The sequence below is a fragment of the Chionomys nivalis genome, chromosome 24 (assembly GCF_950005125.1).
Source record: "Chionomys nivalis chromosome 24, mChiNiv1.1, whole genome shotgun sequence".
NCBI classification, from domain to species: domain Eukaryota; kingdom Metazoa; phylum Chordata; class Mammalia; order Rodentia; family Cricetidae; genus Chionomys; species Chionomys nivalis.
The window spans coordinates 35,509,072-35,533,963 of record NC_080109.1 but is presented as its reverse complement, the minus strand read 5'-3'; the positions used below and the strand labels follow the sequence as shown (position 1 = coordinate 35,533,963).

General features: G+C 36.1%; 1 protein-coding gene across 5 annotated transcripts in view; it reads left to right on the top strand.

Moving 5' to 3' along the window:
• The window catches only part of Bltp1 (bridge-like lipid transfer protein family member 1), a 181,836-nt gene that overhangs the window by 120,242 nt on the left and 36,702 nt on the right, over nt 1-24,892 (top strand). For 4 of the 5 annotated variants that reach the window (XM_057757383.1, XM_057757384.1, XM_057757385.1 and 1 more), the window contains 11 exons: nt 5,124-5,221; nt 6,373-6,558; nt 7,455-7,623; nt 9,954-10,165; nt 11,360-11,558; nt 16,502-16,561; nt 18,916-19,142; nt 19,808-20,008; nt 20,199-20,329; nt 23,254-23,377; nt 24,707-24,816. In XM_057757383.1, coding sequence (XP_057613366.1) covers nt 5,124-5,221; nt 6,373-6,558; nt 7,455-7,623; nt 9,954-10,165; nt 11,360-11,558; nt 16,502-16,561; nt 18,916-19,142; nt 19,808-20,008; nt 20,199-20,329; nt 23,254-23,377; nt 24,707-24,816 — 1,717 coding nt within the window. The remainder of the gene's footprint in view (nt 1-5,123; nt 5,222-6,372; nt 6,559-7,454; nt 7,624-9,953; nt 10,166-11,359; nt 11,559-16,501; nt 16,562-18,915; nt 19,143-19,807; nt 20,009-20,198; nt 20,330-23,253; nt 23,378-24,706; nt 24,817-24,892) is intronic. The other variant, XM_057757386.1, reaches the window with a different exon arrangement.

Sequence of the window (24,892 nt, the reverse complement as noted above, 5' to 3'; positions counted from 1 at the left end):
AGTGGCCAAAGAAATGATGAGTAGTGAGTCAAAGAATGTCAGATGATAGGTAGCCATCTCTTATGTACAGCTGTTAAGGTCTGCAGAAGTGTGTATGAAAGAAATATAGGTATTATCAGGGGTAGTGGTTGGGGTTCAAAATGCCATGACCATGATTCAAATTGGTGACTTTTGTATGTATGGATAGATGGAGAAGAAGGCACATTTCTTGTTCTTATAGTTCTTATCTACTTTCAAAACCAGCATCCTCATCATGGTTTAAGGACAGTTTCTAGTGTTGAAAACTTTGGAAGAGAATGCCATACGGGTAGAATCTTTTAATAGCATCCAAGCCTGTTAGTTCCTGTCTGTCTTGCTAACATTTGCTAACATTCACAGCTCACGAGTTGAGACCCTTATTGATGTTGTATAAGTCTGGCCTCTTCCAACTAAAATTAGAAGAATAAAGGGGTTTAGAGTCTTCATTCTTGCTGACTTCCAAGCATTGGAGAACAGTCAAAGAGACCCAGAGTTAGATTATTTTAGGATGATTTGAATATGGATCAACTGTAAATAAATATAGACAAAATTAAGACAGTGGTTGAATTTAAAAGTCTAGAGAATTGACTTACCACTAAGAATATACTAGATTTAACTCATTTTTACTACAGAGATTCAGGTGTAAAGCTGTTCACCGATGAGATAGTAATCTTTGGCATGGTTTTAATCTTATTTTGTAGATCTTGCAAAGCAAAGGAGGCATAATCAAAATTTTCAGAAATACGTAAATAAGAATATGTCGATGGTTAGAAAAAATATTTGAGTCTTTTAATTTGATTAAGAGCTTTAATTTGATTAAAAACCTATGTTTTGTATTATTATCAATTATTTCAACTTCAGTTGTATTTTCCTGCTGTGTGCTTAAGAATTTGCAGAAGGCCAAAATTAATTACTTTCTTTTTACTGTCATGGACATTTAGACTCTGGTCTTCAAGAATTACTTGCACTTGGGAGGATTCTGTCTTTGTTAGCCTTGCTTAGCTCTTCCATCTATCTGAGGATAAGTCAAAGGCCTTACTCGACTATGGCTTCACCTGGAAACATGGAGGAAATTTTCTTCTGTGTTTACCTTCTTTGTAGAATGGATATTAGGTACAGTCTACCTGGTGGGGTCTTCATGCCGTTCCTGAAAACAGACAGGTGACTCACCAGGGCTACACTAGGAGTTGATCTTGGAAGGCAAAGAACAAAAATACTGTGCCTCTTAATCCCTTTGTGCACATTAGTATAGCTCTCCAAGTAGTTACTGAGCACCCAGATTTGTTAACACCAGTTGAGTACTTTAACTACTATGTAATAGTTAAAGTTTGGGCAAAACCTAAGCACTTTTAAATAAATTTAATTAGATACACATTTTGTTCTTTTGAGTCAGTGCTGTGTTACCAAGAACAAATAAATAACTTAAGAGAACACTTCTTAATTTGAATAGAGGTTTATTATCAGCGTATTGTACTTTGACCTTAGAAATTTATATGTATATATAAGATCTCTAAGTCTCATCTTCTACTGTCTTATATAACTTAAAGCCTTTATGGCTTGCTTAGGCTTTCCAGCAAGAATGGCTACTCTTAACTTTTTATATAAATGCTAAGGATCCAAACCCAGGTCCCTCTATTTCCACAGCAAGCCCTCTTACCCATTAAGCCATCTTCCAAGCCCTGGATGAATGCTTATGTCCATTCATCATTTCTTTGTATTTTTGTTCTTTATTATGTTTTTAGGTTATCATGCAAAGTAATGGGTTTCATTATGACATTTTTACACTTTGTTTTCATTTGCTTCTATGCCCACACATGCAAGCCCCCCTTTCCAGTCAGTCTTCCTTCTGCCCTTATAGCAGCATTCCATTGCCCTTTCCCGTACTTAAGAGCTCTTCCTTCCCCACCACAATAACCTGCTACTTTATTCATTTTCTATTACAGAGAAGTTACTGCTTATTCTTTATTTAACTAAGAACTGCAAAGACTCTGAAAAAGAACCTTATAGTTCTTACTTGGTTGCACATGCACTATGTTGGTTGTGCCATAAGATTATTCTAGAGCAATGTTTCTAATCTTACTAATGCTGAGACCCTTTAAAACAGTTCTTCATGTTGTGTTGTCCCCATCCATAAAGTTATTTTCATTGCTATTTCATAACTAATTTTGCTACTATTGTGAATTGTAATATAAGTATTTTATATGAACCATATCTCATATACGACCCCTGTAAAAGTGATGCTTGACCCACCAAGGGGTTATGATCCACAGGTTAGAACCTCTGCTCTAGAGTCATCTGGAACTTAATTTTGACTATAGAACCATGTTGGAGGCCTATACTGACTTAAACATTTTTATTAACAGTATTTTAAAAATAATTCTCAAAGTGCAAGTAACTATGCTGTGAGATTTTTTTCTCTTTAGTATGTGATATACTTTTGTAATTTTAAGTAGAAATTGTCTTTATATAATTATCTTTATAAATTGTATTTCTATATAAAAGAACTGATATAAATCAATTTAAGAAGTATTTATGAGAGAAAATATGTGACTCTAAGTTAAATCATGAAGAAGTTACAAAGATGTGGAAATAAGAGTTATTGGACTTAGCAGACTTACTTACACCTCCATTAGGATGGTCTCTCTCTCTCTCTCTCTCTCTCTCTCTCTCTCTCTCTCACACACACACACACACACACACACAAAATGAATGAATGAAAAATGTAATATTAAAAGTCTTAAGGAGAAAGGATACTTGACACATACATTATCACTGAGGACTTCATAATATCAGGATGACTTGAACTAGGGCTTGAATACATTCTACATTTTGATTATAGAACCATTCCAAAAGACAGGGAGAGTCTCAGGAAAGAAACCAGCAAAAGTCATGTTCATTTGCTGTGATTGAATAAGACTTAGAGGAGTCTAAAGAAAGTTAGGAAGACTTGTCATAACTGTTGTGAGAAGGGTATCACAGATATGACTGAAGATGACAAGTTGGTCATGAAACAGAACAGGTACACTTGACAGAGTTGAGGAAAACACCGAGAACTCAATAAAATAATGCTTTCCCTAAGAAACTCAATCTAATTTGGGAGATAACTATGAGGATAAGTAAAAGTTATGACAGAAATGGATATTTTTGACACATCACATGAGAAAGAAAGGCCAAGTACTCGTAATGATATATCAGGGAAGAAGTGATAAATGAGAATTATTAGAATAAGAGTGACTATAACAATGTATGGTGGGCTGAGGTGAGCACATGGCACATTGCATGTACTCCATAACTCACTCTCCTTGGTACCAGGGCCCACATAGATCTCTGCATGGTTGAGAATGCAGCAAGTAAATAAAAACATAATATGCTTTAGAAAAGGGAGTTAAGAGAATGGTAAAATCAGAGAGTTATGGCTTAATTCAAATGCTGAAAAGCAGTAATAGTGATTTAACATTTTAAAACTTTTCATTGAAAAGTAATATAAAGACCTTCTTTTGGAATGAGTTAGCGTGAGACTTCCAAATGTGGCATCAGATAAACCCTTATTTAAGGAAATTAAGACATTTAAGAAATGGTGACTTTTGTCACCTGAAATTTTGGTGGTAGCTGACGATAGAGACAAGAAGAAAGATAAAATAGTTGATAGCTGGCTACAGATAAGGTAATCACTGATTTCACTAATTAAGTTTCGTTAAGAAAGGTTTTTGTAGATTTCTGATATGAGGTAGAAATTAGGGCCTGATGATAAGCAGAAGAGGAGAAAAAAGTAGGTTTTAAGTTATAGAGCAGAATTGTTGAAAGAGGGAAAGTGTAAGCATGCAAGTAGGCACTTAGCTTACAAAGACACATAAATCTACACAGATTTATGTTAAATAATAGGTTCTGGTATTCTGAATATTTGTGTTCCTGTCTCAGTATACCTGCCATTTCTTTTTACTCTCCTGCCTGTACATATACACAATGTGTGTGTGTGTGTAAAAACACAGATATATATCTCCTCTGAATCAGTCACTCTTTCTTTGTCTTACCTTGTACCTTCTGTAAATTGTGGCTTTTTTCTTTTTATATTGCAGTAGAAATCACAAAATATGTTTTTTTTTTTTTTTTTTTTTTTTTTTTTTTTTCGAGACAGGGTTTCTCCGTAGCTTTTGGTTCCTGTCCTGGAACTAGCTCTTGTAGACCAGGCTGGCCTCGAACTCACAGAGATCCGCCTGCCTCTGCCTCCCGAGTGCTGGGATTAAAGGCGTGCGCCACCACCGCCCGTTCATAAAATATGTTTTTATTATAGTATTTATTGAATAGATTTTAGATCACTAGTCTAAATTTTAGGAGCCAATATGAAATCAGTATCTTTTTCAAAGCAATACCTGGTCTTTCCAGTCTGATTCTTTGTTAATTTGTTATGGCTGTAGTAGAAGCAGTTTCTTCCTCACCTCTAGAGACTCTCTGAGGTGATGCTAGACTCAAAGCTTATCATATATATGAAAAGTAATTATTTTGAAGTAGATCATTTGGAAAGAAAAACATGCAGAAAAATATTCAAATTGAGGGAAACAAGTAGAAATACATGTTATACCTTAAATACAAACGTATCACTTCCTATTCCATGTTGCCTGTGTTCACAATGCTCTGTTCATAGGAGCTTCACCACCAGGTTTCCTGCCACCAGTGTTTTTAGTTTCCGGAGTAAATGTTTGCTGTCACATTCTTTATTATTAGCACATACTTACCTATGTTGGTTTGCAGCGTTTCTGAATGTTCACATTGCTGATTAAAGAAATCAGTTTACATTTTGGCTTCAAATACATTTTCCAAGATGTATGACATGTGTTTGGCACGATTACATATTTAATGTTTTGCACTCAATTGTAGCCAAAAGTCTGAGAAGTAGTAATGTTGTAATTCCTTATGAGATTCTATGAATAGTGTATGTTATATAACCTGCTTCACTGAAATGTGACTTGGCCAAAGATTGCAATTGAAGATTGCATTAACTTGTCATTATATTTTTACTGGAGTTTTCTTTTTAATGTACAAAATACAGTCTCATTTTTATCTGATAAGGACGCTTCTCTAGTTCTTCAGTATTTAACCTCTTCTAGGTGGAGAGCAGCCTATTCCTCTTTGGAATGAACATGATGGAACAACAGATGGAGATAAACCAAAAATTCTCCTGTATTCCCTGAATTTACAGTTTAAGGTAAAATTTACATAACAGTGATAACATTTAGGACTTTCTAATTAATTAGTGTACATATGTTGTGGAATATTTGTATAATTTATAAATTGAAAAATAGGAAGTAAAATTAAACTATAATCTAGTTTACTCGGGGGAACTTTTTCATTTTAACACAGCTGTGCTTTCAGCCCACGGCCTTGCAAATATACAGCAAGCCTCTCTCACTGAGCTACATCCTCAATCCTTTTAAGGGCAGGCACCAAGCTTCCTGAAACTACCAGCTCCTTCCTTTTTTTCTTTCCTTTTCCCTTTTGTTTCCTTCCTGCCTGCCTGCCTTCCTTCCTTTTTTTTTTTTTTTTTTTTTTTTTTCAGAGTCTCAATTAAGCAGCCCTGACTAGCCTGCTAGCCTGCTGGAACTCACTATATAGACTAGACTAGCCTTGAACTCAGAGAGCCACCTCTGCCTTCCCAGTACTGAGATTAAAGGTGTGTGCTATCATGCCTGGACCTTCTATTATTATATGTACATGTTTTTTATGGATTTTTAAAAACTTTTAAATCTTTCTACATCAGATTTTTTAGAACAACTTTATCTTCTTGAAAGCTGTATTATATTATATAGTTGAGACAGTTTAATTTGCTACATTCCAGTGAACATTTGATATTTCTAATTACTATTTTTTTATAATTTACTTTTCAAGGATATATTAGATATTTGTTTCATTAATAATAATATTTTAGGGACTGTGATAGAATAGTTACCTATACGTGCAATTATCTGAATGAAATAAGGCTCTGGGTTCTATCCTCAGCACCAAAGGTGGGAGAACAGGACATGGCTAAAAGCAAAACAGAAAACTATAATACTACTGTAAACCTTCATTTTCTCCTATAAAAATATTATTTTTTTAAAAGTTAAATGTTTACTTAATGACTTTTTAATTATAATTAATATACTTAACCCCAAAACACTTTGAATTTTAAGTAAAAATATTAAAACAAAATTTATTAACTATAAAGTCCTAGAAATCTAGCTGAATTAAAGACTATTTTCCTTATGTATAACCTACACATTTTAAACATGACTTTTTATCATATTTCAAAAGATTGCATTTGAATAAGTCTGTAATTGGTTTACTTTCTGATTTTCCTTGTAACACGTAACCTGCTAGGGTATTCAGGTAACAGCCACCACTCCTTCAATGAGAGCTGTGAGATTTGAAACTGGACTGATTGAACTGGAACTTTCAAACCGACTTCAAACCAAAGCTTCACCAGGAAGTAGCAGCTATTTGAAACTCTTTGGTAAATGCCAAGTAGACTTAAATCTGGCATTAGGGCAAATTGTCAAACATCAGGTTTGTACAGACTATATTGTTATTTTCACTATTGTCTTTAAATTAATTTATGTGTTTCAATTTTAGAACTAAGTTCCTAAAATTTGTATTTTAAATTCTGTTGAAAACTTAGACTTCTACAATTTTAATTTGTCGTTTCATTACAGTTTTTTATTGTATTCTACCTATTTACAGGTTAGTACAATGGCAATCTCATGAGACTTTATCCAGAACCTGCATAAACATTTGCTTATAATTTTTCAGTTTGTTAAACATTATTTTTATTTCACTGTCTCGTGGTTTCATTAGCTAATATCTAAAGTGTTAAGTTTACCCCTTCCCTGTAAAACATTTGAAAATTTAACATATAATGAATGTTAAGTATTTAACGTTTTAAGAAAAAGACAATAGTAGCCAGTATAGTTCCCCAGTACACAAAGTTTTACTGTTTATCAGAGTTATTTTCTGTTTCAATTTGACTAAATATGTATTTTAATGTTCCACCTAATTTTCACCCAAAGTCATTTTTTAAATGCAGTTACAGTTTAAAAATTGATGGCTATATTAACTATGTTAAATTGTTATCTGTGGAAAAGCTAACTTTTTCAAATGGATACATATTTTGAGAGAAAAGAAATAAATCTTATTTATTTTTATATATTTAATACATCACTATGTTTACTTCTGTTTTGGGTTAACTCGGCTTGCTAGCTCTCTACCACAGAGTCACAGCCCAGCTCCATGTTTGCCTTTTATATAGTTCTTAATATTTTATCTTAAGGTATGTACCACTTAATGGTTGAATTAGAGCAGTATACTGTAGGTCTTTTGTAGAACAATGCTATTAATAATGTTTGAATTGTTTTGGTAAAATGTTTTTATTATTTGATTTTGTTAAGCTTTGAATTTCATTTTAGGTTTATGAGGAAGCTGGTTCTGATTTTCATCAAGTTGCCTATTTTAAAACTAGAATTGGATTAAGGAATGCCCTTCGAGAAGAAATCAGTGGTTCTTCAGATAGGGAAGCTGTGCTTATTACCTTGAATAGACCAATAGTTTATGCACAACCTGTGGCCTTTGATAGAGGTAAGATTACGTCCACCATTATTGACTTCCAGGTGGGCATGCTCTGGATACATCGACTGTAGCGTTCTAGTACAGAGACTTGACAGCTAAATACCTCCTGAATGTGAAATGTGAGCACTTAAAACAAGTCTTGCAAACCCTAGTTTTTAAAAAAAACATTTCATATTTTACATTTATTTTGCTTTTGACATAATTATTTTATTACAAGTTTCAATCTTAAATGCTAAAGTTTTTGTTTGGATTATTTACTCATTTCTGTTTTTGCCATGGGGTTGATTCATTCATTTTGAAAATGTTTGCTGTGTGATGGCTAAATGTGGGATACAAAAATGGATAACAGAATCAGGATTCCTGCCCTCAAAGAATGTAGTCTGCTGAAAAAGAGTTCAGGTAAACTTCTAAATGGAGTCAGAAATATTTGTTTTAGATCTGAAAGAGTCTGTAACTTCTATGCTTTTTAGAAGAGAATCAAATTCTTCAGTTTCAACTTTGAATGTAAAGTTCAACAAAGAGATAAGCACATGAAATCTGTGTTATTTGCTTTCTTACCCTAGGTTCTAGAACATTACTACATACTAACTAAATGTTTGTCAAGTGAGAGAAGCAAGTGAGTGTTCATAAGCACAGTGATCTAAGAGAAGATAGCAGCTCTCAGGAAAGAAAAGAGTGGGAAAGAAGACTGACTAGATGAAAAAACTAATGTTTAAATTGTTTTTCAGAGGCAGTGAGGAGATAATTCTGAATCCCTGTAAAATTTCCGTTCTCAGTGGTCTTAGATCTGCCATTAAAAACCTTCCCTCCTGACAGTGCTGCTATAGCATTTTGTTTGCTGAGTGTTTTGCTCCTGCTATGCATCTTTCAACTCACCAAACTTTCTTTGTCCTTCACCAAGTCCTTAAAACACTCCCCAACATGTCTTGGTTTTCTTCTTCTGTTGTCTCTCCATTTTTATCTTCTTAAACTTCCAGAGTCTGTTGTGAGATGAAGATTTTCCTTGGAGGTGGGGGATACTGTTACTAACAAACTCAAAATCATATCTTTCTAAAATATATGCCTACCTTGTGTCTGTATCCTTAGAAATGTTTGAAAGAAGTAAGGGTGTATTAGTTGACTTTCTGCTGGTATGATAAAATACTGTGAACAAAGGCAACTTGTAGATGAAGAATATATTTGGGCTAAGGGTTCCGGAGGGATAGTCCATAATGGCTGCAGAGGCGTGACAGCAAATAGCCAAGCACGAAGTTAAGAAATCATATCTCAGCTACACAAGGAAGTCCATAGTGAACTATAATGGGACAGTGCTATAAACTTTCATCCACCTCCACTGCCTATTTCCTCTAGTAAGGCTCTGATCCTAAAATTCCCATAGCCTCTCAAATAGCGCTATCACCTGGGAACCAAGTATTAAAGTACATGGGCATAAGGGAGACATTTCTTAGTCAAACCAACACAAAAGGTAAACTGTATAGTTAAAGTCAAGGAAGCCGGGCGGTGGTGGCGCACGCCTTTAATCCCAGCACTCGGGAGGCAGAGGCAGGCGGATCTCTGTGAGTTCGAGACCAGCCTGGTCTACAAGAGCTAGTTCCAGGACAGGCTCCAAAACCACAGAGAAACCCTGTCTCGAAAAATCCAAAAAAAAAAAAAAAAAAAGTCAAGGACCATGTTTGTTTGCATTTATTATTCCACCCAAATGTAGCATGAATAATAAAAACCCAGAGACAGATATTGAGGTTCAACCGGAAAATCAGAAAAGCAAAGCAATCAAGCCACTAGAGAGCTCTTACTTCTTTGAAATCTTAGGACTGAAAGAGAGCGAGTTCCTGACTCATCCTGCCTTCTAGTCCTCTCTAGTGCTGGCATTAAAGGTGTACACCACCACCGCCCAGCATCTATGGATAAGTGTGACTGCTGGGATTAAAAGTGTGTGCCACCACTGCCTGGCCTATATGGCTAACTAGTGTAGCTGTTTTGCATTCTGGTGTTCAGGCAACCTTTATTTATTAAAATGCAAATGAAATATCACTATACCCAGGACTAAATGTGTAATAGGCATTCTACAGTATTGAATGGCGAAGTGGATCTGTGTTTTCTTTCTGTTGCCATTAGGCAGTTGCTTACTTTCTGCATCATTTTTTATTTGTCTATGAAAAGTATTTTAGTTTCATTACAATCCTAGTTCTACAATTTTCTGGAGTAAGTTAATAAAACTTACTAATAAAGTAATTATTATTAATCATCAGTTTTTGTAGTAGTTGAAATTTACTAACTGTAATAAACCACTTGCATTATTGACTTTAATTTTCTTTCTGCCTGTTCTTTATTTGCAAAAGCTGTGCTGTTTTGGTTGAATTATAAGGCTGCCTATGACAACTGGAATGAACAACGAATGGCTTTACATAAGGATATTCATATGGCGACAAAGGAAGTGGTAGACATGCTTCCTGGTATCCAGCAAACATCAGCCCAGGCCTTTGGGACTCTCTTCCTCCAGCTGACTGTGAATGATCTAGGAATTTGCCTCCCTATAACAAATACTGCACAGGTACAGAAAAATCAAGACATAGGAGGCTTTATTCCAGGATTGACAGCCAGATAGATAATTCTACTCAACTTTTCTGTGAGTTTAGCGTATAAAAAAATTAAGTAGAACACTTTATAACTTGAACAAAACTCTTATTTCTTCCTTTTGCAAATAAGCTTCAGAATCTTCTTAATTAGTTTTTTAAGCAAAGAAATCTTTTATTAATCTTTGTATAAAGTGGAAACAAAGGGACATTTGAGAATGCATTTTAATACTGTCATCTGTAATATGGCAGGGAGTTTCAATTTGCTTACAAACTTTATGTATTAAGTATGAATATTAAATGATGATAAGGTAACTTGAAAGTTATATATGTAATTGGATAGGCAAGGATACTGTCTTCATAGTTTAGGGCCAGTTTTCAGGAAGGTATATGTGCTTGAACATGTGCTCAAGCAAGAAAATGCTGTGGGCACCTGTCACACCCAGAAGAAGCAGCCCTAAGAATCACACGCAGAGATCTGTCTTATTCTCAGTTTTCCTTCAGTGTCGCACTTAATACTTTTTTTAAAATGCCATGGCAGAGATAAGCCTATGAGTGGAATAAATTTATATTTAGGGTTCTGTTTGGCAGAACAATGCTAAGAGAAACTTGGAGTTCAAGATGGGCGGTGTTTGTATCTAAAGAGTTGAAGCATGGCAGCTTTTTGATGACATGATGAGAGCGTTCAGGAAAGCTGCACATGCAAGAACTGGTTGTCTAGTGAGAATGTTCCCCATTATTTAAACAGAGAAACACAGGTAGTTAGCCCTTCGTATATTAAAAAGGGAAAGGCACAAGGAGAATGCATTTTGTTTGAATAATGTTTAAAATTTATTTTTTTCTAAGTTGCTTTATATTGAGGATTTCTAGACTTAACTCTAAATTTTTATTCTTATGAAATGTGAAGATTTCTGAATTTTAAAAGTCATCTGGTCTAAAGAAATTGCTCTTGTTGCTCTTGTAGAGAACCTGGTTTTAATTCTCAGCACCCATATGATGGCTCACAACCATTTGTAAATCTAGTTCAATGGCTCTAAAGCCCTCTTCTGACTTCTGTGGGCACCACACACTCATGCACATAATCAATGGGCAGGCAAAATATTCATACACATAAAATGACTTTTTACAAAAAATTCACCTTTTGCCTCATTTTTCCTGTGGTATTTCTGCAGTCTAATCACACTGGGGACCTTGACACCGGCTCTGCTCTAGTGCTAACCATTGAAAGTACCCTCATCACTGCGTGTTCCTCAGAGTCTCTGGTTAGCAAAGGCCATTTCAAGAACTTCTGTATCCGTTTTGCTGATGGCTTTGAGACATCGTGGGATGACTGGAAACCAGAGATCCGTGGAGATCTAGTCATGAATGCTTGTGAGTCTGGTTTGTTTTCTGCATGAGGCTGATAATTGTAAAGAATTAAAATGTCACTGTGTTGGTAACTAAAGAATGTTCAGATATAGGAATGCTTTTAGAAATGAAATAGAATTTTAGGCCTTATTATTAAAGGTAGCAAAATATATCTACAAAAACTTGTAACTTTGATCTTCTAGGAACGCAGAGAGACTTCTATACATTTGAGGCTTTGATTTCTTCCTGTTTTTTTCCTATAATAGAACCATGAATAACTGGATAAAACCCTATTCCATAGATCCTGAAAGTGATAACTGCAAGACCAAACTCACTAAACATAGAGTAGCGTAAATCCCCTGGACTAGAATTTCAGCTTTAATTATTGCTGACACAAGGAATAACCCAATAACAGTATTAACAGTACACGACAGAGAGTATTGTGAATTCTACTTCCACTATTTGTGCACACGCTAATCTGAAAGTAGAAAGGTTTGTTTGTCTCACTTTCAATATCTTTTAAGTATTACAGCAGAGATAGTACAGTATCACCATTCTTTTTTTTTGATTCAATTTGTTTATACAATATGAATTAGAATTCCTAAATATAATACTATATCATGATAGAGTCATATTTTTAAATAAATTATCTTTTTAGAATCTTTTAATCATAGTAAATCATGCAATCTATTTATTGGCTAAGTCAACATTTGTTACACTAGGAAGCATTAGCCCTCTACTTTCTTGAATGATTTTTTGGTCACTATGAACCCCTTGTTTTATATTTGTATGTGGATGCAGTGTGCGCATGATTCGTTCATGAGCACGTGTGTAAGTGTGGGTGCACACATGCCTCAGCATGGAGATCATAGGACACCTCAGGAACCTTGCTCCTTAACTTCCACATTGGTTAAGGCAGATTGCTCACTGTTTACTCCTGAAGAAGTCCACATATAGACGCTGAAAGATGCTGAAACTGAAATCTTCAGCCAATCCTATGATCCAGATACATTGTAGAGGTGATTTGACATCATTTATGCAACTTTTCCATTCTAAAAAGTCATGATAACTTATTATTTTCCCAAAGTAAAGACAAAAACTAATTTAAACCTGATTTGTGTTGAATGTTATCCATGTAGTAATTAAAATAAATACACAATGGATGGAAAGGATATAAACCATTTTCCTAATAATTAAGAAAACTTATCTCATAGAGATTATAAGAAATAGGCCTTGGGTTCAGAATTAAAAGCATATTATTAAAATGAATAGATAATTATTTAGTACCTCAGTATTTATTGTTTTGGCAATAAAGAACTTTGCCATTCTGATCTCTGTGATATTCAGTTAACTGGATTTATACTTTGAAGAGCATTACTTTTGTAGCTCAGTTGTTTTGGGGGAAGAAAATTGGAGCAACAGTGAATAGAGCAATTGTTTTATTGATATTTGAATTCAAAATGATAAAATGGACAAATTGATTTAATAGTTTGTAGTTTCTAGTGGGAGGAATACTGTTATATAATTTTCATATTTGGTAGAGAAAAGAGATGAAGTTCAAGTTTTAAAGTTTTTATTATGTAGTCTTCTTAAAGCCAGTAATTTAGGCTTTGTTCTGACTTGTAAAAAATGACTAAAGTGCATTATCTTTACCTGAAGCCGTATCTTGCCTTGTTTGTTGTAATTCAGAATTGACAAGGTAGACATCCATTCTTTATGATTGAAAAGTATAATTTTTTAACTTTTTTTTTTTGATATTTATTGAGTCCTACATTTTTCTCTGTTCCCCTACCTGCCTCTCACCTCCCCCCTCAACCCTCCCCCAAGGTCTCCATGCTCCCAGTTTACTCAGGAGATCTTGTCTTTTTCTACTTTCTACTTCCCATGTAGATTAGATCTATGTAAGTCTCTCTTAGTGTCCTCATTGTTGTCTAAGTTCTGTGGGATTATGGTTTATAGGCTGGTTTTCTTTGCTTTATGTTTAAAAACCACCTATGAGTGAGTACATGTGATAATTATCTTTCTGGGTCTGGGTTACCTCACTCAAAATGATGTTTTCTAGCTCCATCCATTTTCCTGCAATATACAAGCTGTCATTTTTTTCTGCTGTGTATACTCCATTGTGTAAATGTACCACATTTTCCTTATCCATTCTTTGGTCAAGGGGCATTTAAGTTGTTTCTAGGTTCTGGCTATGACAGAGCTGCTATGAACATAGTTGAGCACATGTCCTTGTGGCAGGATTGAGCATCCTTTGGATATATACCCAAAAGTGGTATTACTGGGTCTTCAGGAAGGTTGTTTCCTAATTTTCTGAGAAATCACCACACTGACATCCAAAGGGGTTGTACCAACTTGCATTCTCACCAGCAATGCAGAAGTGTTCCCTTTTCCCCACAACCTCTCCAGCATAAGTCGTCTTCAGTGTTTTTGATCTTGGCCATTCTTTCAAGTGTAAGATGGAATCTCAGAGTTGTTTTGATTTGCATTTCTCTGATGACTAGGGATGTTGAACATTTCCTTAAGTGTCTTTCAGCCATTTTAGATTCCTCTGTTGAGAGTTCTCTGTTTAGGTCTGCACTCCATTTTTTTTAATTGGATTATTTATTCTTTTGATGACCAATTTCTTGAGTTCTTTGTCTGATGTGGGGTTAGTGAAGATCTTTTCCCTTTCTGTAGGCTGTTGTTTTGTCTTGTTGACCATGTCCTTTGCTTTACAGAAGCTTTTCAGTTTCAGGAGGTTCCATTTATTAATTGTTTCAGTGTCTGCTGCTGGGGTTATATTTAGGAAGTGGTCTCCTGTGCCAATGTGTTCAAGTGTACTTCCCACTTTCTCTTCTTTGAAGTTCAGTGTGGCTGGCTTTATGTTGAGGTCTTTGATCCATTTGAACTTGAGTTTTGTGCATGGTGATAGATATGGGTATATTTTCATTCTTCTACATGTTGATATCCAGTTATGCCAGCACCACATATTAAATATTCTTTCTTTTTTCCATTTGATATTATTTGCTTCTTTGTCAAAAGTCAGTTGTTCAAAGATGTGTGGATTGATATCTGGGTCTTCTATTAGGTTCCATTGGTCTTCCTGTCTGTTCTTATGCCAATACCAGGCTGTTTTCAGTACTGTAGCTCTGTATTAGAGTTTGTGATGCCCCTAGAAGTTCTTTTATTGTTCAGGATTTTTTTTTGCTATCCTGGTTTTTTGCTTTTCCATATGAAGTTAAGTATCATTCTTTCGAGGTTTTTGACGAATTTACTGGGATTTTGATGGACATTGTGTTGAATCTGTGAAAAGTATAATTTTTTAACAGTTACTGCAATATCTTTTTAATAGCATAATAGGTCTGGAGATGTAGTTCAGTAGGTAGAGTACTTGCTAGCATCAGAAAACCCTGGATTAGATCTCTAGCACCGAATAAAACTGGCCTTGATAGGCATGCCTGTAATCACAGACTTTCACAAAAAGAGGCCAAAAGATCTTTAGTTCAAGGTCAGCCTACTAATCCTCAGTTATATAACAAAAGTTTGAAGCCAATATGTACTACAGCTCTGAGGAGCTGTCTCAAAAGAAAGAAAAGAGGTGTGGGGTGGGAGAGGAGAAGGAAGAGGAAAGAAGAAGAATTGATCCTTTCTCATAAACTGTAGGTAGCATGCCTAAATTGGGAATATTTTTCTTTTTAGAAAATGTTCAAGGAAAGACAAACTTAATATTAGAGTACCTAGAAAAGGGATCTGACTCCAACTTTAAGTGACACTGAATACCAAATTAGGATTCACAGTTATAAAAGAACATTTCACTTAGTAGTGTGATCGAATTTAGATTGTTTTATTTTCATTAAGGCTTACTAAAAGTGACCTTAATTCTTTCTTTACAACTTATTTTGTGCCGGGCAGTGGTGGCTCATGCCTTTAATCCCAGCACTCAGGAAGCAGAAGCAGGTGGATCGCTGTGAGTTCGAGAACAGCCTGGTCTACAAGAATTAGTTCCAGGACAGGCTCCAAAGCCACAGAGAAACCCTGTCTCGGGGGAGGGGGGGACAACTTATTTTGTTTAGAGATTATTTCAAAGATAGCATATTCTTCACTGATTAAGTTTAAGGTATTAATAAAGCCAGATGGTAGTAACATTTTATATTTAAAATCAGAAATGTTTCCAGGCTTAGATACAAGATCATGAGATTGACATAGTAGTCCAGCCATTTTCCTCACAAAATACTCCTTGACAAAGAGATGACAAAAGTGACAGATTGTCTCAGACCTCATATGGTAGTTCTAAATTGTCAGTTCTTTTTCAGTGATTTCCATTCTTAAAAAATTTATATATGGGGCAGCACCTGTGACTTAGGCAGTAAAGGCCCTTGCCTCTAAGATGGATTCAATCCTTAGGACCCACAGGGTAGAAATTCACTCCTACTCTTTACTCTTGTCATGGCACCTGCACACGTGTATACACATAATAAATATAAAAATTTTGTCATTAAAAAAAAAATCTGCTCACCAGGGTTTAGTGCCTCATCTGTAATCCTAGTACTTGGAAGCTTGAGAGTGGATTGTGAGTTCAAGTCCAAGACAAGCTGCATAGCAAGACCATGTCATCAAAAAACTAGCAACAACGTGTGTGTGTATGTGTGTGTGTGTTGTGTTTTTATGATGTCACAAATAATCAGAAAATCCTAGAGGTTGTTAGAGAGCCATCTAGAGGCGTCCAGGTATATGAGTCTAATAACTATATGTTACAAATAAAGCCAAAGCTATAGGTAAGTTGCTAAAATCATAAAATAAAATGCTATACTTTGTAGAACAGGGCTGAGTTCAAAGGTTCTCCTTTTGTGGGGAAGAAATGAAGCATAGCAGAGCTACAAATCCTGTTTACATTTAGGTAATTGTGTTTGGGAGGCAATATGTGGTACAGTGTTTAATACAAGCATATTTTTATTGCTAATTGCATTGGGGTCATTCTTGTGCAGGTGTAGTTCCAGATGGCACCTATGAAGTTTGTTCAAGGACTACAGGACAAGCTGCAGCTGGTAGGTTCACTCTGCTTTAAAACAGAGTTAGGTGAAAATAAAATGGTAAGTCTCAAGTGCCAAATTCAGGAGTTGATTTGTTGATGAATAGGGAGGCTATTAAATATTTTTGAGCAAGAAATCAAATGGTGATGCCATCAAAGAAAGGCCTCTAGGTAGTAAGGAATAAGAACACAGCTGGTTAGTAAGTATGAGTGTGGAGTGTTGCAGCTAAAATGATAACAGTGTCAGCTATTAATTTCTCATGTAATAAGAGTGATCTGTGCTAAAAGCAGACTTTTACTGAAAGGCCCTTGGGATACTGAGAAGCATAGACTAATCAAAGCCAGTAATATTTGTAGTGATCCTTTCTTTTTTTACTGTTCCTTGACACTCTTCCAACTGTAGCTTTAGTGTTCAACCTGAATAAGCTAATTCAAGAGGTGCTTGCTATTCCCAGCAACAAAGAACTAAAATGTTAGGACAGTTTTCAGCAGTACTGCCAGGAAGCTAGAGACTGAGCAAACACTCCCTTTGGGAGAGAGGACACGTTTCTTTATCAGAACTGTCTGTAAGTAAAAGCAACTTATTCAAACTAGCTTAACAAAAAGCAAGATGATTTTAAATTTAAGAATGCTGTGTCAGGTAAGGGAGTGGACAACTGGAACCAGTATCTGTTACCAGGGCCTGTTCAGCTCTGGGTTTTGTTCCTCTCTCACTGCCTCTTTTATTTTGGATCCTTTTTTGTTTGTTTGCTTTGCTTTAATTGATGACATTGCATGAATAGATAGAGCTCATGGCCTCATTTACACTCTCTCATTTAAAATAGAGCAACCTTTGCTGGAGCCCAGCCTCAGCTTGGGTTCAGGTCCTGAGGTGGGGAAGGGTGTCTGCTCAAGGAAAGCTTCTGATTACCAAGTGATTGCACTCAAGTGGTCCCAAATAGCTCAGGCCGTTTTTATTTATTCTTAAACAGAGTTTTTCTTACTAGGTTACATAAATAGCTTTATTATTAGCTTCTATTTTTTACTTTAAGAAATACACCACAAATTAAAGAATACATTGTGATCATGAAATCCCCATTGTTCCTCCTTTATGCTTCCCAAATACACCTTCCCACCCTGCATAACTTTATTCTAGACATAGAGTTCAGCATTTTTGCCGGATTAACTAAATATAAAGCCAGACACATCCTGTTCTTGCAGCCCTTACATCAGCTGGCAGCTTTGCAGTTACAAAGTTAAAGGTAATAGACGTGGGCACAAATGCTTTAAGGACAATATTTAAACCCAGACAGTGATTTCATGTCTGTAAGATATATTTTTATACAGTTCCCTTTTCTACAAGAGAGTCCAATGTCTCAATCCCTCTATAAAAGGCAGACTTTGATAAGTTGCTCTTTTCCCATCTCACTCTATCATACTTTTCCAATCAGTATAAGCTCCTGTGTATGGTAAAGATGGATTTACCCATCCCATATTTTACATTGTGTTATTCCCATCAGAATATACTAGATCGTATCATTGATTCTATATGATTGGTGCCCAGAGAACTTGCTCTTAACAGTTGGCACTGTGTGTATTCCTGAGGCTTTTCCCTGTTCTGTGTACTTATGTGTTACTCTCCTGTCCAGAACTGTGAGACATGGTTAATGTTCCAAGTGCTGTTTTCTCATATGTACCTGACTCTATTGAGTCAGAAAAGCTCCCAGGGTTAGGAGTTGTAGTTAGTAATTACAGATTAGAGATTTGAGAAACATTAGGTCCCTGTTGAATCTTAGGGGAAAATATTTGAAAATAGAATTTCCATGGAAAATTACAACTGTTGCATGTGTGACTGACAAAGTAAAACTAAAAACCACCCAAAGAATCACCAATATAATGAAAGAGAAAAGAACCTGCACAAATTTTGCAAATTCCTATGCTGTCCCATGGGCTACTGGCCCTTACCAAGTGAGAGTCCATTTCCACAGGTTCCTTGTTCCATGGAAACACATTGGAAAGGTAGTCATATGCTTATCTGAGACTAGGCTGCACAGCTCCCAACAAGTCTTTTCTTAAGTACAGAGAAAGATTTTGTTTTTACAGCTTTGATGTTTACTTTGACCAGTTATTTAGTTACTTGTAGCTGATGGATAAATTGATGATGGTTTTCTCATGCACAGGGATATCTATTGTGCTCAGAAGAAAAACGTGTAGTCCTTGAGATAAAGGGTCATGCTGTTATACAAAAGAGGTAGATTCACACTCTATACATGGAAACCAATTCACTGTATGGTGTTTCGGAGAGTCCTTGCTGTGAAAGTCCATCATTTTAGAACTGCTTACACTCTTATTCCTAGGATTTTCTTAAATGCCACTTCTTTATTTGAACAGAAAGTAGTAGTGCTGGAACATGGACTCTCAATGTACTGTGGAAAATGTGTGGGATTGATGTCCACATGGACCCTAACATTGGCAAAAGGCTTAATGCTCTGGGAAACACCCTTACAACACTGACAGGAGAGGAGGATATAGATGACATTGCTGATCTCAATTCAGTGAACATAGCTGACCTGTCAGATGAAGACGAAGTCGATACTATGTCTCCCACAATCCATACTGTAAGTGCAGGAGTTTCAAGACTGGCTTTTCTTGAGACAGATACCTGGTAAACTCAGTGTTATTTTGTGTGTTGTGAACTATGTATGGAGAAAGGGAAGAAGGTAGAGGTTTCTGGGTCTGCATTTTACAGTGCTGTTGTATATTTCATAATAATGACGTTTGAAATGTGCCTTAACCAATATAACATTGAAAGTCAGGTAAGATAAATCTAAACATTGAAAGTAGATCAGTGGGTCCTCAGTCTGGGTGGGTGATAAGGTTTGAGAACTGGGATGGAAAGACCTACAAAGAAAGGAGCTTTTCTGGGTGATGCTCAGAGTGTGGAGGTGACTGTAGAGTTCTAGATATCCTGAAACCATGGAGTTGTACATGCTAAATGGATGTCTTATGGTCCGTAAACCATATCCTAGGAAAGATTTTTACAAATAAGTCTTTTAAAAAGCAAAGTGCTTACACTGTGACATATACATTTAAAAATGTGTTTTTCCAGCCTTACTGCTTATTCTGTAGTATCAAGTTACTTAGTAGTCAAAAAGAAAGTGACTTTCAGATTTCATTATGGTTTTGATTTGTAAAGATATTTTAAATACATTTATCTATTGTATCATGAAATAGTTTTGTCTTTGAAATTAATTTTAAATTAATAATACTGTTTATTATTTAGAGTTCAGATGGAAGTACAGTAAGTGGAGATGGCCACAAACTCACCTTTGGGCAACGACTTGTAAATCACCTACTAGGCCTGGCACCCCAAAATCAGCGCTATTCTGTTCCTGCAGAGTATCTGTGTGATTCAGAAATGTGGGGCTCCCCTCAGTCTAGCCAGTCCCATTTGAAAGCATGCAGAGCACACTCATGGGGAAATGTAGGTAGCAATTCAGTGAGTTTCTTATGAAATGAGGGGATTTAAATCAGTGGAGAACTGCAATCATCTTACTTGCCATAGATGGCTTTGATTCTTGCATGCTTTCTTTGATCTGAGGCATTAATTTTGTAGTATAGATTGTCTATATGAACTGAAAGTAGTATTAACATATATACGTTCAATTTTTTAGGAAACTATAGATTATCGAAGACAAGGAACATCATCTAGCCAGCCAGGAGAACCCAGAGGAAGAAAGATTATGAAACGTTTAGTAGACATCAGAGAACTGAATGAACAGGCGAAAGTCATAGATGATCTTAAGTATGTCATTGGTTTTTTAATTTAATATAGCATTGCCTAGTAATAGAATAATAAGTTGCTAAAGATGAAAGAAACGTTTTAGTTTATCAGTGATGTCATCAGTGCTCCAAGAAGTACAGTAAATTTTCTGAACTCATTAGTAATAAAGTCAAGCTTGGAATCCTAGTTTTATGTCTTCAAAACTCCTTATTTCTGTGAAATGAATGGCTGACTTTATATCACGTTTATACAACTCATGTGCATGTCCATATTTGCTTGTATTTACATGCATAGTTGAGTGTGTATGTTAGCTTGCTAGCCCTGTTTCTAGAAGGTTTTTGAGGAATTAATAATCAGCATTTATGGGTACCTGTTCTGGTGTGACATGTTGTCTCACAGTGAACCCCACAGTGTAGTTGTAAGGTTAAATAGCTTTTTCCAAATGTAATGATGAGAAAACTATCTCAGAGTAAAAAACTGAGATTTGTGCTTTTATAAATACGAATTCAAAGTCAGTGAGTTTTTTTTTTTAAATCTTGCCTGTTGATATTAACAGTTCTTTAGAACAATAGTAGAGGTAAGGCAGTAAGCATCAGTAACCTTTTTTGGTTTTTGTAACATGTGTTGTATTGTAATTTTACTAAGTACCCTTTGTGCAAGAATAAATATTCTTGCTAAGCTTTGAAGCTTACATTTTCTCAAAGGTGGTGGCCATGCCTCCTCTTTCATAATCTTCAAATACTTATGCCTGTGGGGATTTTGTTGTTATTATTCAATCATGACTTCTCACAAATACAGGAGTTTTGAAAAATGAAAGGTGTGATCTTAGAATTTGTCTGTAAATTATCATGTAATGTTTCATATTTTCCATCATTTTGAGTTTTACTTTCAGGTATAAAACTAACTTGAGGCAGAATGTATTAGTCTTCCAAAATCGTATATACATTTTTCTGCAGAGTTAGTATTTGATTTGCATGAGATTGCTATCACCTTTTGCTACATCAATGGTTAGAGAGTATGAAAACCTTTCCTCAGATGTTAGTGGGTGTAGTGAATTTTTCTTTGGGCCACCAGCTCACAAATAACAACATGGAGACTTATTAATTATGAAAGCTTGGCTTTAGTTTAGACTTTTCCCAACTATCTCTTATAATTTAATTACTCCATACTTTTTTTTTATTAAAGATTTCTGCCTCCTCCCCGCCACCAGCCTCCCATTTCCCTGCTCTTCCCCCAATCAAGTCCCCCTCCTTCATCAACCCGTAGAACAGTCAGGGTTCCCTGCCCTGTGGGAAGTCCAAGGACCTCTCACCTCCTTCCAGGTCTAGTAAGGTGAGCATACAAACTGCCGAGGCTCCCACAAAGCCAGTACGTGCAGTAGGATCAAAACCCAGTGCCATTGTTCTTGAGTTCTCAGCAGTCCTCATTGTCCGCTATGTTCAGCGAGTCCGGTTTTATCCCATGCTTTTTCAGACCCAGTTCAGCTGGCCTTGGTGAGTTCCCGATAGATCATCCCCATTGTCTCAGTATGTGGGTGCACCCCTCGCGGTCCTGAGTTCCTTGCTCGTGCTCTCTCCTTCTGCTCGTGATTTGGACCTTGGGATTTCAGTCCGGATGCTCCAATGTGGGTCTCTGTCTCCTTTCATTGCCCAGGAGGATGACTATATGTTTTTCTTTGGATTCACCTTCTTATTTAGCTTCTCTAGGATCACGAATTATAGGCTCAATGCCCTTTATTTATGTCTAGAAACCAATTATGAATGAGTACATCCCATGTTCCTCTTTTTGGGTCTGGGACACTGTCACTAAGACAAAAAGGCAACCCACTGACTGGGAGAAGATCTTCACCAACCCCGCAACTGACAAAGGTCTGATCTCCAAAATATATAAAGAACTCAAGAAACTAGAGTGTAAAAAACTAATCAACCCAATTATAAAATGGGGCTCTGAGCTGAACAGAGAATTCTCAACAGAAGAAGTTCAAATGGCCAAAAGACACTTAAGGTCATGCTCAACTTCCTTAGCGATCAGGGAAATGCAAATCAAGACAACTTTAATATACCATCTTACACCTGTCAGAATGGCTAAAATCAAAAACACCAATGATAGCCTTTGCTGGAGAGGTTGTGGAGTAAGGGGTACACTCATCCATTGCTGGTGGGAATGCAAACTTGTGCAACCACTTTGGAAGGCAGTGTGGCGATTTCTCAGGAAATTCGGGATCAACCTACCCCTGGACCCAGCAATACCACTATTGGGAATATACCCAAGAGATGCCTTATCATACAACAAAAGTATATGCTCAACTATGTTCATAGCAGCATTGTTTGTAATAGCCAGAACCTGGAAACAACCTAGATGCCCTTCAATGGAAGAATGGATGAAGAAAGTATGGAATATATACATATTAGAGTACTACTCAGCAGTAAAAAACAATGACTTCTTGAATTTTGCATGCAAATGGATGGAAATAGGAAACACTCCATACTTTTATAATCTGCACTCTGTCCATCGGCTCGGTCACCTCTGATCTGTACCATACACCCAGCTTCTTTAGAGTCCCACTGGTGTCTCTCGCAGGTCTCAGTTCCTCCTCCTCATTCTCCCCCTGGAAATCCCACCTATAACTCTTGCCTAGCTATTGACTGTTCAGCTTTTTATTATAACAATCACAACAAATACATCTTCACACGTGTGCAAATATCCCACAACAAGTGGGCCTTTTTAATTTTCCAGATACGAGTGTTAAAGCCGCAGGTGTTTTGACCCATCCAGACATAGTCCTTTGCGTCTCTTGACAAGTGGAAGAACTAGAAGGGAGCGGTTGAAAATCAGTTTTACTTTCTTGCTTCTTTACAATAACCTCTCTCCATTTTGGTGGGGGTTTTTGTTTTGCTTTGATTTTCTTTTTCTTTTTGATTTTGTTTTGTTTTGTTTTCCTTTAGAAAATTGGGTGCAAGTGAAGGAACCATAAACCAGGAAATTCAGCGTTACCAACAGCTGGAGTCTGTGGCTGTGAATGACATCCGAAGAGATGTTCGTAAAAAGTTACGGAGATCCAGTATGCGAGTGAGTACATACTTAAAAGTTTTAGAAAATTATTTTCAAATGCTTGCTTTTTCAAACCTAACAATGATAAAATGTTTTTGTTCATGCTGGTAATAATACCACCTGATTTCTGAATAGCAGACCTGTGTACCAGACACTATTTAAAACACTTTACATTATGAAGCTCCACAATAGTTCTATGAAGTCACCTTTTCTTGTATTTTAAAAACGAGAAAACAAGGCACAGAGAAGTCAATAAAGATTCTCCACTCCATTCCCTTAGATTTCCCGGCAGGGCACTGTCCTTATGACATTCTCTACTTGTGAATTCTGTTCTTATCAGCTGAAACTCCCATTTATGTATTTACCTGCTTTTCCAAATCCTTGGTGCAGCATTTTGCCCTTCTCTTATAGCTCAGGAAGGATTATTACTTTCTGTATGGTCATATTTTCATGGAACTAGAAACTGGAAATAAAAACAGCTCCAAAAGAAGGGTAGGGATGGGGGGAGATTGTAGGTGATCTCTCAATCACTTTTAACTGCCAGAGAACCTTTCTCAAGTTCTCCTCTAAATTAAAGATTAAATGCATTTTAATTTATCCATTGCTATTCTCTGAAAGTAATAGACTTTGATAATAACAGTACATAGTTATATATTTAAAATTATACTGAAAGTCATACACTAAGTAAAATAATACATCTGTGCTGTTTGTAAGGTAGTTTTTCTGGTAGGTTGCTGAAAATAAAACTTGATAGAGATTATTAAAGATATCATTGAAATTTCATCTACTGTCTTAATACTTATCTCACTCAACATTTCCCCTTTGATCTCTACGATTTCATGAATATTCAACTGTGTCAGAATCCTTTTAGTATGCAGTACCTTAGCACATTTGAGTATCCCAGTCTCTTTCATCTGTTACAGTGAAGTAGAGATTTGCAGCAGGGGTACAATTTGAATGGTCCCTGAAATAATAAAGTGGTCTCTTTTCAACACATACCTAGCTTTTCCTTGGGATCTTTGCTCATTTTCTTTATCCCTTCTTTTCCTCTAATTAATTATTTCCTTTATTCTCACTTTGCTTCTGTCCTCTGCTTCCCTTCCCCAATCTTTTCCTTGTTGTTGAGTTAGTCAATAGCTCTTCTTTCCATTGTCTCATCCTCCTAAGGGATATTATGACATCAGGATAGCTGATTGTTGTGGTACTTGATTCATTTATGCCAGATGTCATTTAAAGTCACCTGGAGGTGAAAGAACTAACATAGTTTTTGTTTTAGCTGAAGTGAAATGCCACATTATTATATAATTGCCTTGAGTCACTTTTTTTTCCCCTCTATCATTTTATTAGGCTGCTTCCCTCAAGGATAAGTGGGGTTTAGGTTACAAACCAAGTTACAGCCGATCAAAGAGCATTTCAGCTTCTGGAAGACCACCTCTTAAGAGAATGGAAAGAGCAAGGTAATACATATTTCCACTAGTAAGACAAATTATAAAATTGCTGGCTTCTAACCAACTAAGATTCAGTGCTTTTTTG